Consider the following 16474-nt stretch of genomic DNA (forward strand, 5'->3'; position numbering starts at 1 on the left):
ATTTTGACACTACTTAATGTCTGACTGATTTTTTTTAATATTATCAATTCATATCTCAAGATCTTATTTGTCCATAATAATAGTTATTTCCAAATCAATAGTTATTTCTGAAGCAATATTCTCATATGTTCACCCTTTCCGATCTGCACCATTTAATATTATTCTCACTCTTCAGTTTATTTCTTGATTTCATTTCCCATACATGAATTCTGAAAATCTGTATTTTGCCTTAACACCACCGGCATATTTAACCTCACTAAAGCTATGCCAGGTTACACGTTCCTTCAGTTTGAGGTTTTAAATTCAGGTTTCACAACTGTCACAAAGCTGTGCCTCATTTCAGTGATACCCAGTCTCTTGCTGCAGAACCAATCCTGCCGCTTTGGCTAGACGCTGATGCTCACACACAGTGTATGTTGCTCATGCAGGAACAGTGCAATCAGAAGCATCTTTTAAAGAACCGTACTTCCTGCAGACAGGCACGCTGCATGCATTTCCACCCAATAAAGCCCTAAAGACTCCCAGGCCATACACGACTGTGCGCAGGAAAAAAAAAGGAAAGGCAGCTGGTGGCCATAACTACCAGAGCGATTCAGAGAGCCGGTTTCTAGACACTGCCTTTCCCCAAGTCTTGACAGTTCCCTTCTCATCCCATGAGCAGGTAAGTACCCATCACAAGATACATTCAATCTTCTTGGGACAAAGAATCATAGTTGGAGGCCCCTAGCAAAGCAAATGGCTAGAAGTGAGTTGCTACTGCCAGATTCACTCATAGAGCAGAAGATGCAGCAGCAAGCTGCACAGTCTTCCAGCAAAAAGGTGTTTGGAAACAGACCACAAGCCAAATGGCATCTGAGGGCACCCTTAAACTATACTGATAACATACTATTAGTACAAAAACTTAGATTTCTGGAAAAGAGACTTTTTGCATCTTTTCCCACTGGCTGGGTAAGCTTGAAGTTTGCTCTGATAGGAGGACTAATAAATATTTCATAGTACCACAGCTTGAAAAGAGCTGTAACTGCTTTAACACTCAGCCAAAATTACTTCTATTCTGTTAATGTGTTTCTAAACCAAACACAGCTAAGAAGAAAAGAAAGGGAAAAAAAGAAAAAAGAGCTATCAGTGCAATAGAATAGTCTAGCCAAAAAATTACACTCTAAACTCCAGCCATCTCACTCCATAATTTCCAAAACCAACCTCCAATCCTCACAAACTGACAACTTGCCCTTCTTCAGATTTTGAACTAGTTTGTCAAATAGTGAATGTTCAGCCTCAAAGTAAACTGATTTTTAGACAGTAATTATTCATGATTCTTAATCGAGTATTATCATAGAATGGTTTAGGTTGGAAGGGACCCTGAAGATCACTCAGCTCCCACCCCCTTGCCATAAGCAGGGATACCTCCCACCAGACCACACTGCTCAAAGCCCCATCCAGCCTGGCCTTGAACAGCTCCAGGGATGGGGCAGCCACAACTTCTCTGGGCAGCTCATTCCAGTGCCTCACTACCCTCATAGTGAAAAATTCGCTCCTGATATCTGATCTAAATTTACCCTCTTCCAGTTTGAAGCCATTACCCCTTGTCCTACCACTACATGCCCTTGCAAAAAGTCCCTCTCCACCCTTCCTGTATGCACCCTTAAAGTACTGGAAGGCTTCCATAAGGTCTCTCCAGAGCTTTCTTGTCTCCAGGCTGAACAACCCCAACTTTCTCAGCCTGTCCTCATAGGAGAGGTGCTTCAGCCCTCAGATCATCTTCACCACCCTCCTCTATGCCTGCTCCAACAGGTGCAAAGTCAGCTTAATGACTTTGTGTTGCAGACTTGAAATTAAGACAAGCAGAACTACTTCTAATTAGAAATTAAAAAAAAAAAAAAGAAAGAGAAAAAAGAAGTTAAACCAAACCTTCACTCTCCCCCAAAAATAAAACCCCACAATGAAGCCAGGCACAGCTTACCTAGAGTTAACACCTGCGTGACAAATGTTTTTCATAGTTAGCTTAACAAGTTTTATCTACCATAAATACTAATCATTCTGCTAAGACATCAGATGACACATGACTTAAGCACAGTTAGTACACTCAAGACTTAAATGCAAGGACAAAAGTGAAGATATTTTCCCCCTTTTAATTCTCTTTAAGCAGCATCTTCATTGCTATTTTTGTTATCCTTCCACCTCCCTGTGAAAAATCAAAAATCAATGCATTCAAAGGCCAATGCATTGCACATGCACCATGACAGAATACAGAACTCTAATTTCCAAAGACATTCTCATGAATAACTGAGAGGGTGATATTTCTAGACTAATATTCATTAGTAGTCAGGATTACGTCATCTTACAGCATAGCTGAGCAGACTAGAAAGAGTTTCTGCAGAACTGCACAGTTTTTATTTCTCTCTTGAAGAAGTTGAAGGACAGGGCAAGGAAAACAAAACATCAAGGCAAAAGATTAAAAATTCAGAGCATCTAAAAGACGATCTTCTCTATTTTAAACAAAACAGAAATTAGCCTTTTTACTGTTTGAATGGCAGTAATTGCTATAATCGCAGTTCTACGACTCTATCCATTCTATTTCTGTTCCCTCAAGCTCTTTCTTCAAAAGAATTTCACATTTGAAACTGAAGTTTCCTGGGAAGTAGGAGTTTTTTCTCTTCTTGTTGTCTTACACCTGTGTGTATACAGCAGTTTTAGAATGCCAACTCCTGAACTTGTCTCCTTAAGTGGGCTAATTATGCATTCAAATTGGAGAAAGTGCATCCACAAATCTGAAAAGAGATACGTCAAACTGGACTGTATTAACCAATGGTTTTATGCATTTTATAGATTTAAAAAGATAGAGTAAAGGTCTAAGAAAAAAAGAATTCCCTAATAACCATCCTTAATAAACAAGCACTTCCACATCCTTGAAGGTTTTAAACTTATTGCAGAAATTTCTTCTCTAGCTTGTGTCATATATCTAGCATGACTGTGACTCAACAACCTACTCAGTGCTGGATACTAAGCGACAGCATCGCACCCTACTCTCTTCATTGCTCCCAGCCACAAGCTCCTGCTGCCCACTTTGAGCTGGCTCTGGCACTCATCTGATCCCTACATTCAGAACTCACTGAAGACAGCAGAAAGAAACTCAGCAGAAGAACATGTATCTGACAGGTCAGATGCTTGACCTGGATTACTTTGCAATTAGATACTAGCACCAGTGCTACAGATGGGGCGGCAGTGCATCAGTAGGGAGAGGAGGGAAAAACCTCCCCCTTTCAACAGTGATGTGCTGTGAAATCAGCTCAAAGTGAAACTGTACTCTGGGACACTCGCCAGCTGCTTAATGTTTTAAAAGGTCATTAAGTGATAGAGGGAAGGTGCCTTCCAGACAAGGGCTATGTTTAAAAAAGCCTGCTCAAGAGAACTAGGACTTAAGAAAAAAGAGTAAAAAAACCCCCACATGGAATGAGCAACAACAGGACCTGTATAAAAGTACTGGTTTCTCTGGGAGATGCTCCTATAAAGTGCTCTCTCTATAAACAGAGATAAGTGATACTACCAAAGTCTGCAGAAACTACAAGTGTGCTACATTTGAGACCCAGCAAAAGTCTAAGAGAAAATACAATTAATGTGATGGTCCTTAGATTCCTACTTGTACAGGAAACACTACCAAACTCACACCTTTTGAAGACTAAACAGAAGAACCCAAACATGTTAAAAAAAAAGAATAAAATAACTGGGTACCACATGGAGAAGGCAAGGAAAGATTCTTCCAGTATCTAGACATCATTGCCAAAGCAGCACACACACCACTGACAGCTCAATGGTTTGGGGGGTTTGATGCGACAAGTTTGGTTATAATGATAGCCATCTCCCTCGTTACTGCTTTTGATACAGCTGGACTAATATGTAAAAGCCTCTTGAAAGCTTAGTTGTACCATCCAACCTGCAGGTTTAGGATGTGTTTGCATAGTAAGCAAGCAGAATTATTCTTCAAAGAGAAGCTATCTGATGAATCTTGAACAGAAATGCTGTACAGTAATCAAGGGAAAGAGTTGGATAGAGGTATTTTCCTGACAAAAGCTGTTTCATACCTTGGGTTATGCTTTGGAGTCATTTGTGAATCGAGGACACCAACCTGGCTGATTCTGCCTCATGTAAAATGACATATATGTGGATAAAATTCAATTGAGAAAATTACTACAGATAGCATGGGCTAATTCTAACTGGGAGTTGAACTAGATGATCTCTAGAGGTGCCTTCCAACTCTGAAAATTCCGTGATTCTGTGCATCTGCAGAGCAGCTGATGATGAAGTTATCCTCTTAAGCATTTAGTTCTCTGTCAATTAACAACTATTTCACTTTCATTATAAAAAAAAAAAAAAAAAAAAAGAGTATTCTGAGCTCTAAATTCCTAGTCCTTATCAATTCAGGTATTATATTTCAGCTAATAGCACAATTCATATACTTAAGATTACGACCTTGACCTGCTTTTAAAGATATACATCAACTTTATGGTAACTGAAGCATTGTATCTGCAGATAATGTTTGTATCAGTCAAAGCATAAAGGGGAAAAAAAGCCAAAAACCCCAAACCCCCATACCACATAAAAAAACCTGACATTTTAAAAAATACATTTATATAAACTTTTTATTCTTTTACTTGACGCATTAGATACTTAAATGGAAATATACTTACTGCTCTTTTTCTGGAACAACCTGTAATCCAAGGCACAGTAAGGTTTCCTGAAATCTGTAGAAGGGAAGGGGGAAAACAGACAGAAAACAATAACAGCTTAGGTTGCTATGATAGCTAATTCTGAGCAGCTTTCACAAGACTTCAATATTCTGTATTCAATTCTGATAAGAATGTCTTTAAAGCAGGTTAAGATTTAAAAGAAAAACAAAGTCACACTTAGCCTTGCTGTTGCAAGACTAAACACAAAACACTGTTTCTTTGGGTGAGGGTAAGATAACACAGTGGCAACTCAAGTATTTCTGTACTTCTGCTATCTCAAAACCTGTAATTCAGAATACCAGTCTTCATCTTCAATCTGTCACAAAACCACTAAGATTAAGCAGACTGGAATTAGACAAGGGCTCAATGTCTGACAGAACTGCTATCACATATTTTTTCAATTACATCAGTTAAACTTTCATAAAAAAATACTATCATGTTAGTAACTGAACTATTCAATGCCAGATATTAAGGATTTGCATATTAGCAGAAAAACTTGGGAGATAAGGCTGGAGAAGGAAGGGGAAGGGGTATGAAGGCAAAGGTTAGCTGCCTTTATTTCCATTGCTTCTCCATCATTCTCTATCCAGAGGTCAGGCTTTATTAAATAATAATCTTGGACTGTTTTCCCCGGCCATCTGAAATGTGTCATAGCCTGGAATATTTTAGGCTTATTTAGGATTCCATGTTCATCTTCTGCTGCAGACAAGCAATTCTTGAGAGACTAAACATAGCTCTTGAGAGATTAATCAATCTCAAGTCATTATACGCACCATATATGCGAGGAAGAAAAATCTACACATTTCTGCTGACTATCAAACCACGCTAATAGTTTTTGTATTTGGGAAGTGCTCTACTAATGAACCTTGCAGCATGAGCATAATCAAATATAGAATACCTAGTACAGTTTGTCTAGTGTACAGGCACATAAGATACTTTTATTCTTCAACCTTTTAGCTGGAAGCGCTTGGAGGTTACCTAAGGTCAGACACTTTCCGATGACAGCGCAAGGCGGGTTGAAGGGGGCTAGAAAATAACACTCTCCCTTCCTAAGGGCGAGTCTACATCACCTTTTGTGTCTAAAATACTGATTTCTTAGCTGCACACACACTTTAGAAATTTTGTATAAACAAGTTGCATCTATTACAATTCTATATGCCACACAACAGCATCACACCACAGAATCCGCTGTAAATGCTACCTCAGCAACCACCCAGATGGCTTCTCTCCACAAATTTAAAGTGAGGCTACAGAAAAAAAGAGCTTTTTTTTGTGAATAAAGCAATTAGTCTGGCAGAGCATTAACAGTTACTTGTAAGACAAACACACAGGTATGATGGAAAATACTATCAAGTTTATGTCACTATAACTTCTTGAAAGACAGCATTCTAAACTGGCTCTATAAAAAAGGCACACGGGTTGGGGTTTTTTTGGGGGGGCGTATATTTTTTTGAGTGAGATGGATAGTTATCCTGCATCCACAGGTCTAACTCCAGTCCTAGTCCAACTGGGACAGCTACCATGAGTTGCAAAAATGGCAACCTGAAATGCACATCTCAGGAAAGATATGGTGTCTCAGAAACGGCAACTCTGGCATACGCTAGAGAGAGTTCAAAGGTACCACAACACTTGTGTATTGCCAATGCCGTACCTTAATTAAAGCGGTTACACTGTACGAGGTCCCTACATAATCTTTTCCCAATTCACCTGTAGATTTACTGTCCCAAATTCAGTGCACTGGAACAAACCAAGAGCCCCAACCCAGTCCCGGCTGCTGTCTCCCCCTGCATCACTTCAGGCCATACGCGGTGTTTTTGCAGCCTGCTCACAGCTGCTGTCCCCACCGCAGCCCCACAGGCTCTCAGTGCTCCTGCGGATGGAATTATTTCATCCCAGAAACAAAGTGTAGGCAAATCCTGTTGCAAAGGTAACACCGCTGCTGTTACAAGAATGAGTGTCAGGGCACACTTTGTTCAGGTCTCTTCAAAGACGACCACATTGCTTGCCCTAGCAAAAACCTGTGCTACCCAAAGTTAGCAAGAAAGTCCTCCTCTTGTTTTCAAATATAATCACTTTGAAACATTAAAAAAAAAAAAAAAAAAGAGTCCCATTTCCTTAAATAAAGCAAACTTGCAGCTCATTCATATAAAGCAGGATCCTTAAACTGAGTCTTAAAAATAAATAAGTATATATTATATCTATATCCTATTCTGATGTACTGGCTGCAAGGCTTAGTATTTTCCCTTGAAGAAGACAGGGCTAAATTAGATAGCTGGATAGCTGTGCTTCAGTGTGTATAACAAAGTAATTAAAAATACACACACTTTCAATAGAATTTTTGTCCCTTAGGGTAGGGGGTGGGGTAACCAAGACTAAATCACAATTCAGCCTTGAAAACCAGCAAGAACAGCTGCTCTAGTTCAATACACTTAAAGCCAAACTAAGAAAAGTAAGTAGGTTGAACAATTTGTTTACTGAAACTGCTCAGGCATTAAAATTGATCACTTTATTAAATTTACTCTTAAGCTACACTAACATGAGTTTGATTAATTGAACCAGTTAGGAAGCTGTAACTAATTGCTGATTAGATACCATACCGACGTACAACAGTAATTACTTCATCAAAACACAAATCACAGAGTCCTGACTTTGAAGAAGCATCTGCTTGGATGTTTAACTACTCCAATAATCATGTAGGTCAGGTTTAATATATTTTTAAATTTAGGACGATTTCCCTCAGTTTAAGGATTTTCATTCCTATGCTGATGGATAAATTGACTAAACACAGGCAATAAAATTAACAGGAACTGACTACACACAAAAGAAGTGTCATCCTGCACAAGTCTATCTATTATGAAATCTGTCTCTGGAATTTTTATAAAAATTACTAAACTATAAGGGGACTATTAAGCTATACGAAGAGTGTCTACGTGAAACAGCAGTCATACTGGACTTAATTTTAAGGGGAGGACTTGGAGAAGGGGGTTAAAGTAGTGCAGAACTGATGATTTCGACAATATATTATCAGCTTAGTGGGGTACGCTATTTGTTACACATGACTCTGAAGGCAGTAGGTGAACTTTTGTCAACGTGATAAATAAGTGTTGGAAGTGTCACTGTTTAACACCTCTTAAGATACAGAACTTATTTTTGCATTGTTCTGGAAAGTGCTAAAACCCTCAGCAAGGAATGCAGTGACCTGGAGAAATCAGCATCATCCTTTCTTCAAGGTACGGTGGGATCTGGCCATGCTGCAGGACACTATTCCTCTGCAGCTTCCACAGAGCCATGATACAATATGCCCTGACCCCACAGCTTTTGCCTTCCCTTCTCTAAATACTGAAGAGTGTCTCCTCAGAGGTTCACAGCACGAATGCTTACAGCAATACGTGAATTAATAGCAAGCTGCCCAGTTTTTGCAAGGTTTAAAATTGTGGAAGGGCAAGGGATACCACGGGAAACGGGAGCTCCCTCAATCCAAGGCGCATTCCCAGATTCACAGAACAGGGTCTCTGAGAGACAGGCATGGAAGTCCAATGGGGTACAGATGAGCTCCTCACTTATCAAAAATAATAGGTATGCTATTATAACAGGGGAAGAAAAACAAATAAAACACGCACAACAAAATTAAGTTACAGAGATGTCCTTGTTCTGATCCGTATCACACCATTTCGACAGATAAAATGTCACCTACCATGAACTGTTCTAGCTATTTAAAAAGACTCTGTCCCTACCCCCAAAAAATCCCAAATCAAAGTTATTTCAAATTTCATTAAAAGATTCAAAAACATAGTAAGAACAAATCTTACTGATGCTTTTTCAAGAGTGAAATGAAGTACCAAGAGCACACAGCTGCAGGTATCAATAATATACTTCATCACTTCATGAAACTTAGAGAAAAATTTCCTTAACTCTTATCATGTGCACTTTTGCAGCTTTACCAGCCCTTTATTGAACAGCTGTGCACATTTACAACTCTTCTTCTCTTATGAAACTGGGATGTCAAAAGTAAACAGCATTTAATTAATTTTATAACTCACGTAAGTACAATAATAGCAAATACTGACAGACCGAAAGAAGGGAGAAAGGGAAAGAACAGCTCATCTAAAGTGCTCAGCTTAGAAAAGGTGATAAATAAGAATTGCAGATGTCCCATCTACTTCATAGAATCTACTCCAGAGCATATGCACTGCTCGAACCTCAGGTTTATCAACAAAAGCAATAATTCTGGTGAAAAGTGGCAAATACTTGGACTCAAAAAGCTTTCTTTCAAATCCTGACATGAGATAGGAACAAGTCGGAAAAAAAGAAAAAAAAAAACAACCAAAAAACACTGTACTATACTATTGAGTGATGCACAGGGAAAGATGGTATATTGTTTACATGGTTCACTTCCAGGATAAAATAAAGAGGTAATAACAGGCAAATGCACAAAGGTAACACACACAGTATGACATCCTGTAAGTCTTAAGATTTTTATCTCCGTGTCTCTAGACTGTCATGCCAGATGGCATAAAAAGCCATGAACAAAAATCAGTTTGGATGTCTCCTGCACAACTCACTCTCCTCTAGTTACAACAACAACAACAAAAAGTGTGTCAGTCTTGTAGTTTCTTCAGAACATCTTTTAGTTCTTCAATTATCTGCACTTAATTTTCTCCTGTCTGTATCACTGAAGGACACTATTACAGGATGAGGAAATAATGGGATTGAATGCAAAGGCGATTTTAAATTCGATGCTGTGGGAGAGGAAGAAGACTTGCTGACCTAGTGCCTCCCATCATCTTAACTAGCTTGCAGGAGACCTTAATCCCTAAAAGAAAACAGGTCCAAGAGATTGGCAATGGCACAAGGGGGTACAGGCAGTACTGATGGAAGAGCTAATCCAAGCTGACATTAATAAGGGCAAGCAACTGTACAGCACACAAATGACGGCATGATCGCATGTTCTGCCCTGTGCCACACGGGAAGTATGCCCACAGAGGAAGAACCAAGGGTATTGCTGTGACACGTGCTGGCAAGCTATGCCAGGACAACACAGACTTCAGAATGCATCAGCAGTCATAGGTATGATCCTCTTGTAACCAAAGTTTTATTGAATATATGAAGCCCACACAGATCTTTAATATACGGGTATCCACTGCAGCCACGGGCTCAGCTATACAGATAAGAGTACCACCATACTATAGCCCTACCTGCACTTTTGTTTAAGAAGGAATTATCTCTACTGAAAGATGCAAATGGAGCACAGCTGGCAGAAAGGTGAACCCGTTGTTTACTAGCTACCAACTTTCAAAGAAAACAGTACTTATCTACAACCTTGTCTTCAAAGTTCGAAGACAGATAAATTGACGTATTACCTGGTAATTATTTTGGTTTTGTGACAGCCTCAGTTGACTTGAAGATGTAAAATGAGGAGAAAAGGTACTTCTTGATGGATTAGCACTGTTATATAATGTGCTGGATGTAGTATGTAATGAGGTCCGTGCAGGCAAGTGGTAGTCTCTGTTATGATAGAGAATATTGTCAGGCACGTCCCTGGCATTCACCATCTGTGAACTACAGCTCACATTTCTTCCTGGCCCAGACAAGGCTGCACTTTGGTTCTCTACTCGAACAGAACTGCTGCTTTCACAGTATCTTGAATAGCTTTGTATTTGTGCTCCCATGGATGCTAGTTCTTCTTCTCTAGCATATTCGTCGTCCACGTCTCCAGTTTCCATCGCGATGGACAGACAGCTGCCTTCCATCGAACAATGCTTCTGCGTTGCACTTCCTCCCACAATTCTTGTAGGTTGATCTGTAACCGCCAGAGAAAACACTTCACGGATTTCCAGGTTTTGCGTGCTACAAGAAGGGTCCCTGGTATTAGCCCTTTGTCCAGGGGAAACATGTGATGTGAGAGCTGCATGATCCGTTTTTTGTAACCTTTGACATCCCACGGGTTCAGCTTTACAGGGTCTATGGCATATCATGGGTTTCTGAGGTAACACCAACTCTGCGGTCTGGACTGATGAACCGCCATAGCTTTTTTTAGTGTGACTATATATGGAGTTCGCAGAATTTAGTACACTTGTTTGCCTAGATAAAATAATAGTCTTTTCTCCTACTAATAGGGAAGCATTTTTACAATGTGGTACTTGTCGTCCTATAGGGATGTGCTGCTGCTGAAACTCTGTATCGCTTTTTCCTGGTAGTCGTGGAATAGAGGTTTTATGTAATTCTGCCATTGAAGTGTTTGCCTGTTTGGTGGATCCTTGCCTACTGGATGAACTAGCAGGACTGTATATACCAGTAACTATTACATCGTTATTAGAAGAAGTCCAAGAAGACTGCTGACTTTGGGATCGAGCAATATTTACCACATTTCTAACTGCTGCTTCTGGAGGTACTGAGGGAGTGGTAGGGACAGTCCCTGGGGGAGTGCCTCCAGATTCTACAGCACTCTTGCTGCTCATCTTCCTTCGTTTATTGCCAACCCACGTCTGCAAACAACAAACAACAACGACAACAAACACAAAACAAAGCATTAAATAAGCAGAAAAAACAGGGAATTCATTTTTAAGCAGATATGATGAAATGTTAAGTGTTCAAGACCTCAGTTTACAAATATGTACGTCATCTACTCATTATGCAGCGTCTGAACAATACACAGTGGAAATCCATACCTCTCGTACTTGGGATTCACACAGTAATACACATGAGAACCCCAGTCTCAATTCCAAAGCCTCAGTTTCTCAAAAATCCTGAGACTGTATCATGCCTCCTGTCCCAAAGTTACCCTTAGGATTTATTTCATTGACACCACTGTGACTAATTCCCCCAAATTTAAGTTTTTAATATGTAGCACCTTGAGATGCAGAACCATCACTGAGGTATGTAGCTAAACTTTTGTAACCAAATAACTGAGAGATGCAACCTTCAAAACTGCCTTGAACAGATACCGCCAATTCTTGAATTTAGATGAGAGAAGAAAAAGAACTCTTTCTGTTAGACAACTACACGACAATTTTGTGAAGTAGTTAGACCTATGGACTAATTCCTCCTCTGCCAGCTGCACAAATCAAAATCTGACATCAAAACCTGCTTTTGAAAGACACTGACAGACAAGAATAGGACTACCAGGATTTTACTCCAACAGAAGTTTTCTATGATGGACATTTCTGAAAGCAACAATGACAGGATATGGTTTTATATAAAAGACAGTAGAGGAAAACCTAAAAAAAAAATCCAGGTTTTTTAACAGTTGTGCACAGGTTAAAACATACTGCTGTTTTAAACACACAGGAAAGCCTGTCCTGCAAGTAACACATTAAGATGTAGCTAACAGAACTGAAAGGGAAACATTAACTTCAGTATTTCAAGACAAAGAGAGTTAATTTGGTGGAAGCATCAGATCTAACACTGGAAGCTAAGCACCACATAGCTATTCCTGGCAATTTTCATCATCAGAGAAACAGGACTTGCTCAATTCTTTCACCACAGTACATCTGTACTGAATGCAAGGGCATAAGCAAGCAGGATACAAGTGCCAAAGAAGGAAAAATAAGCTTTGCATCTGATTATACTGGTTATGAAAATGATCAGATACCCATATAGAAGTACAGTGAAACAGTTTTCTGCACCACTAAACCCAAACCAAAGCAAGTTCTCAACATTCAGCATCCCAATCCCGTTGATTTAATCAATAAACTCCCTCACCCTGCAACAAGCAAACTGCACTGAGTACCTATATTGGGTTTCCATCTCATCATATGAAAGGAGGAAAGCTTCCTTTCACCTAGCAATACCTGCTAAGAAAGTAAACATTTATCTACAGGAAAATACACATCCCTGCCATACAGAAGTACGCTAAAGTTCCCATGCCATTCTACTTATATTTGTTGTCAAATACTACAAAATGCCTAATTTGAGGCATGAGTTGCTGCATGGAGTAAAATCTCAGTTACTAGGGATCATTTTTTTTTCCTCAAAAGCAAGTTTAAATACAGAAATCATAGCCACAGTTCTCAAGTTACTTTCATTTATTGCATAAAACAAATTTAGGAGTTTGTTTTGTTTTGTTTTTTTTTTTTTCATTTCTGCTCAGTCAGTAAACTCTCAAGATAGAAATTATAATTAGAGACAGTGCAATTTTCGGACCAGGAAAAGAGATTTCATCCCAAACTTTTCCAACTGTCTAAAACCAAAATCTCAAGTTTTTCCTCACAGTTTTCCTGAAAAGAAATGCATTCAGAGAAATGCACATAACTTACTAGCAGTACTATTCACTTGGGATTAAAGTGCAGTTTCATGAGACAGCACACATGAGATTTGCCACTGCTGAAAGGGTCCCATTCTCCTGACCATGTCCCCAGCTTCTTACTCCCATCATTCATCCCAAAGCACCCACCTGAAGGATCAGTGAGTGCAACTCTCCCAAAGAGCATAAAACTGAATTGGCAAGAAAAAAAAAAAGAAAAAAAAGAAAAAAAAAAAGAAAAAAAAGAAAAAAAAAAGAAAAAAAGAAAAAAAAAAGAAAAAAAGAAAAAAAAAGAAAAAAAAGAAAAAAAAAAGAAAAAAAAGAAAAAAAAGAAAAAAAAAAGAAAAAAGTTTTGGTAAGGTTAGCAAATTTAACTGGGTTACTATGAAATTGAATAAATGAGATGATCAGCACAAGCAGACAGCCAGGAGAGAAAGAACTGCACAGCTGGGAGAAGGGAAAGAGTACAAAACCTCCTATTTTTAGCACTGTGAGACATTAGCACTGAGAAGAATTACGTATAACTATACCCTGAGGCTGAAAGGGAAGCTCCACATTTGGGATGTTACAAAGGAGTCATTAAGTATCCTAAGAAAAGGGACACAAATCTTTGTTTCAACCAGATATCCCCAACTAATAAGTTTTGGGAGCACTTTCACTAACACTGGAAGCATTACTCAAATTCTTAACTATTATTTAGGAGGAGGAGAAGTTCCTAGAAGAGCCGATACATTGAAAGTTCAGCTCTTAAGAAAATTACATGGTATTTAAGAGACTCTTGATTTTACATTCCCAGTTTGAGTAAGGCAGAGCTGGAACTTCAGACTGCCCCACAATCCAGACACACACCACAGAGGGACTGTCAGTGGTGCCTGGCCATTAGTTTTGACGAGAAGGTCTGTCCTAAATCTGAAAATAAAATGTCCTCAGGAAATCTTTCAAGAGGTGCAAAAGACTAATGAAGCTGTAACTCTTCTGGTATCTGCTGCTGTACTATGGGGAGAACCCCACAGCACCTCCCTGATCACTGCTCCCAGCACTCAGTGATGCTGTGAAAATCAAACTTGGAGAACTTTTGCACTTGATAACATCACATTGCTCATATTTCATGTAAAGAGAAAAAGCAACCAGCAGAAGTATGCTAACATTAATGAACAAAACCGGGCCATTCAAGCCTGATGTAGCTAGAATACATATGTATTAAATTTGAAGAGGGCCAGATTTTTTTCCCAGGAGTAAGGCTAGTACATTTCCTAATTTTGAAAGGGAGAACATATCTTTCTGTACTGCAGTAATAATCTGTAGAGGTTTATATCAAATCATAAATAGGACTTATATTTTTTTTCCAACCCAGCTCACAAGTGGAAAGACTGGATGTAGTTCTATGGGACAAGGCTATAGAAATCCTGATTTGGGGACAGAATATATTCATAGAGTGAGGACATTTGAATTATAAGTTACATTTAGGGAATTCATGTTCCTATTATAGTCATAGCTGCAAGTGCCAGCTGCAACCCAAGTATCATTTTGCTAGACATTGTGCAAAGAAGTACTAATCTCTGTCCAAGAGTTTTATATGAAGAAAAAAAAAAAAAAGGGGGGGGATTAGGAGAGGCAGGAAGGAGGGGTGTAAAGAAGAGAAAGGTAAGATCATGCAAAAATATGACAAGTGCAGGAGAAAAGCTGGGTCTGTTTTCATTGCACTTCACAAGTAAGAAGAAAGTTTAAGGATTGCCAATAAGGGCTCAGAAAGGGAAGAAAACTAAAGGAAAAAGATCATGACACATTACTGGAGTAAGGGAAACAGAGAGGGAAAAGGAAATATGAAGATGGAAAGTGAATGACTACAAATAGAGGAGACACTGGCTGCCTCCTCTAGGTCCTTCAATCAGAATAAAAATAGAAAAACAGCCCCTGACTGCATCATCAGCATCCAGATTGCTGTTACAACTGTTTGCCTGTTCCAGGGAGTTTAAATTTCTGGCTGACTTTCAGAACTTCCCACCACCTAGAGCTAAGCAAGTAAGTTTTAGTAATTCCAGAGTATTTTGAGGGAGGGGAATCCACGTAAGAATTAAGGAGCAGGAAGGGTTGTTACTGTCAATATATCACTGGTACACCACTTAAAAAAAAACTAGACTAGTTTTACTTCTTCCTCTTCTGTGTCCAGCGTTGCAGCAACTCCTGGTAGCTCCACTACCGCTGTTATTTTTTCAGCTAATGCTTCATGATTTCTATTTCTGCTCTCAGACAACAACCATTTTGTTGTCTAGTGTTTCACAAAGGGATTATTATTTCCCTTCATGTGGAATTCATAGACTTTGGAAGAGCTCCTGTTAGTACTAGTGACATTCTTCTTTTATAAGAAAAGAATGTACTCACTGTAAATAACCACGAGGGCCCACAATATTTATGACTGTGACATGGAATACAAGTGTGACAGAGTGTGTCAAAAGAAATACTTCCACAATTATTCCCCCAAGTACATTATGTTATAGAAATTTGTTTAACTTAAGAATAGTTTCCTAATAACATAACCTTTCTTTGATACAATACATCGCACAAGGTTTCTATAGGGCAGATTAATTTGAAATTTAATAAATAAAAACAAAAAACCAAAACACCATCAACAAAAGACAAACAACAACCAAAAAGCCCCCAAACAAACAAAAAAAATCACTCCTCGTGTAATCCAGGCCCCTGCTAAATACAGCAATCACATGAAGACATTTCTACGAAAACAAACTATAAGCAGGCTCACTGGATAAAAATGAACATCACACACGCATACTGAAGTCTGATTTAAGACAAGTATGAAGTTAGAGACTCCAGACCTCTACAGATATTTTATGTAAAGAAATGAATGTGTATAACTTTAACATACAAATTTGGAAGGCCTCAGTACTTACCCTGACTACACTGAAGTCCAGTTTAGTTTCTTGTGCACACTGTAATATGAGCTGAAAGCAATTTTTACTTTGATTTGTCATTCCATTTTCATAATAACGCTGTAATATCCTTTGTTGTTCTACAGTAAATACAGAACGCAGATTCATCTAAAAATAAAAGAAGATACTCTGAAAATTGGAATAAAAACTGTAATACTTGTAGAATGCACAGGCTCTCATTTATGCTTGTTGTGATAATGCTGAGTGTTGACGTTTTCTTTACAGAGTCCTTTACCAACACTTTTACTTACTTTCAAAAAAAAACCTGTTACAGTCAGCATTAGTGATTCCTTTGTGATAGACTCAAGTTGAACAGGTGAACTACATGTTTGGAACAACACTGACAGCCTTTCATAGATAAATAAATATTACATTGTGTTGCTAAGTCCCAAGAGCCTCTGGTCTCAAAGAAAAAGTTTCTCCCTTAAAAAAGGAACATAATAAAGGCATTAAGCAAAACAGAGTAACACCAGTAGCTCCAATGATATTGGCACTTGTTTCCACTCCCCTACCAAAAAAAAAACAAGTCAAAATCTGAGATAAAAAAAAAAAAAAAAAAA

General features: G+C 38.7%; 1 protein-coding gene across 1 annotated transcript in view; it reads right to left on the reverse strand.

Moving 5' to 3' along the window:
• HDX (highly divergent homeobox) overlaps positions 1-16146 on the reverse strand; it is a 38930-nt gene extending 22784 nt beyond the window's left edge. Inside the window, exons 1-3 of the mRNA XM_082488363.1 lie at positions 15876-16146; positions 10085-11209; positions 4686-4739 (exon numbers count right to left, since the gene is read on the reverse strand). Coding sequence (XP_082344489.1) covers positions 4686-4739; positions 10085-11209; positions 15876-16022 — 1326 coding nt within the window. The 5' untranslated portion in view covers positions 16023-16146. The remainder of the gene's footprint in view (positions 1-4685; positions 4740-10084; positions 11210-15875) is intronic.
• Positions 16147-16474: the final 328 nt, after the last annotated feature.

The sequence above is a fragment of the Vanellus vanellus genome (genome assembly GCF_965231255.1).
Source record: "Vanellus vanellus genome assembly, chromosome: 10".
NCBI lineage: Eukaryota > Metazoa > Chordata > Aves > Charadriiformes > Charadriidae > Vanellus > Vanellus vanellus.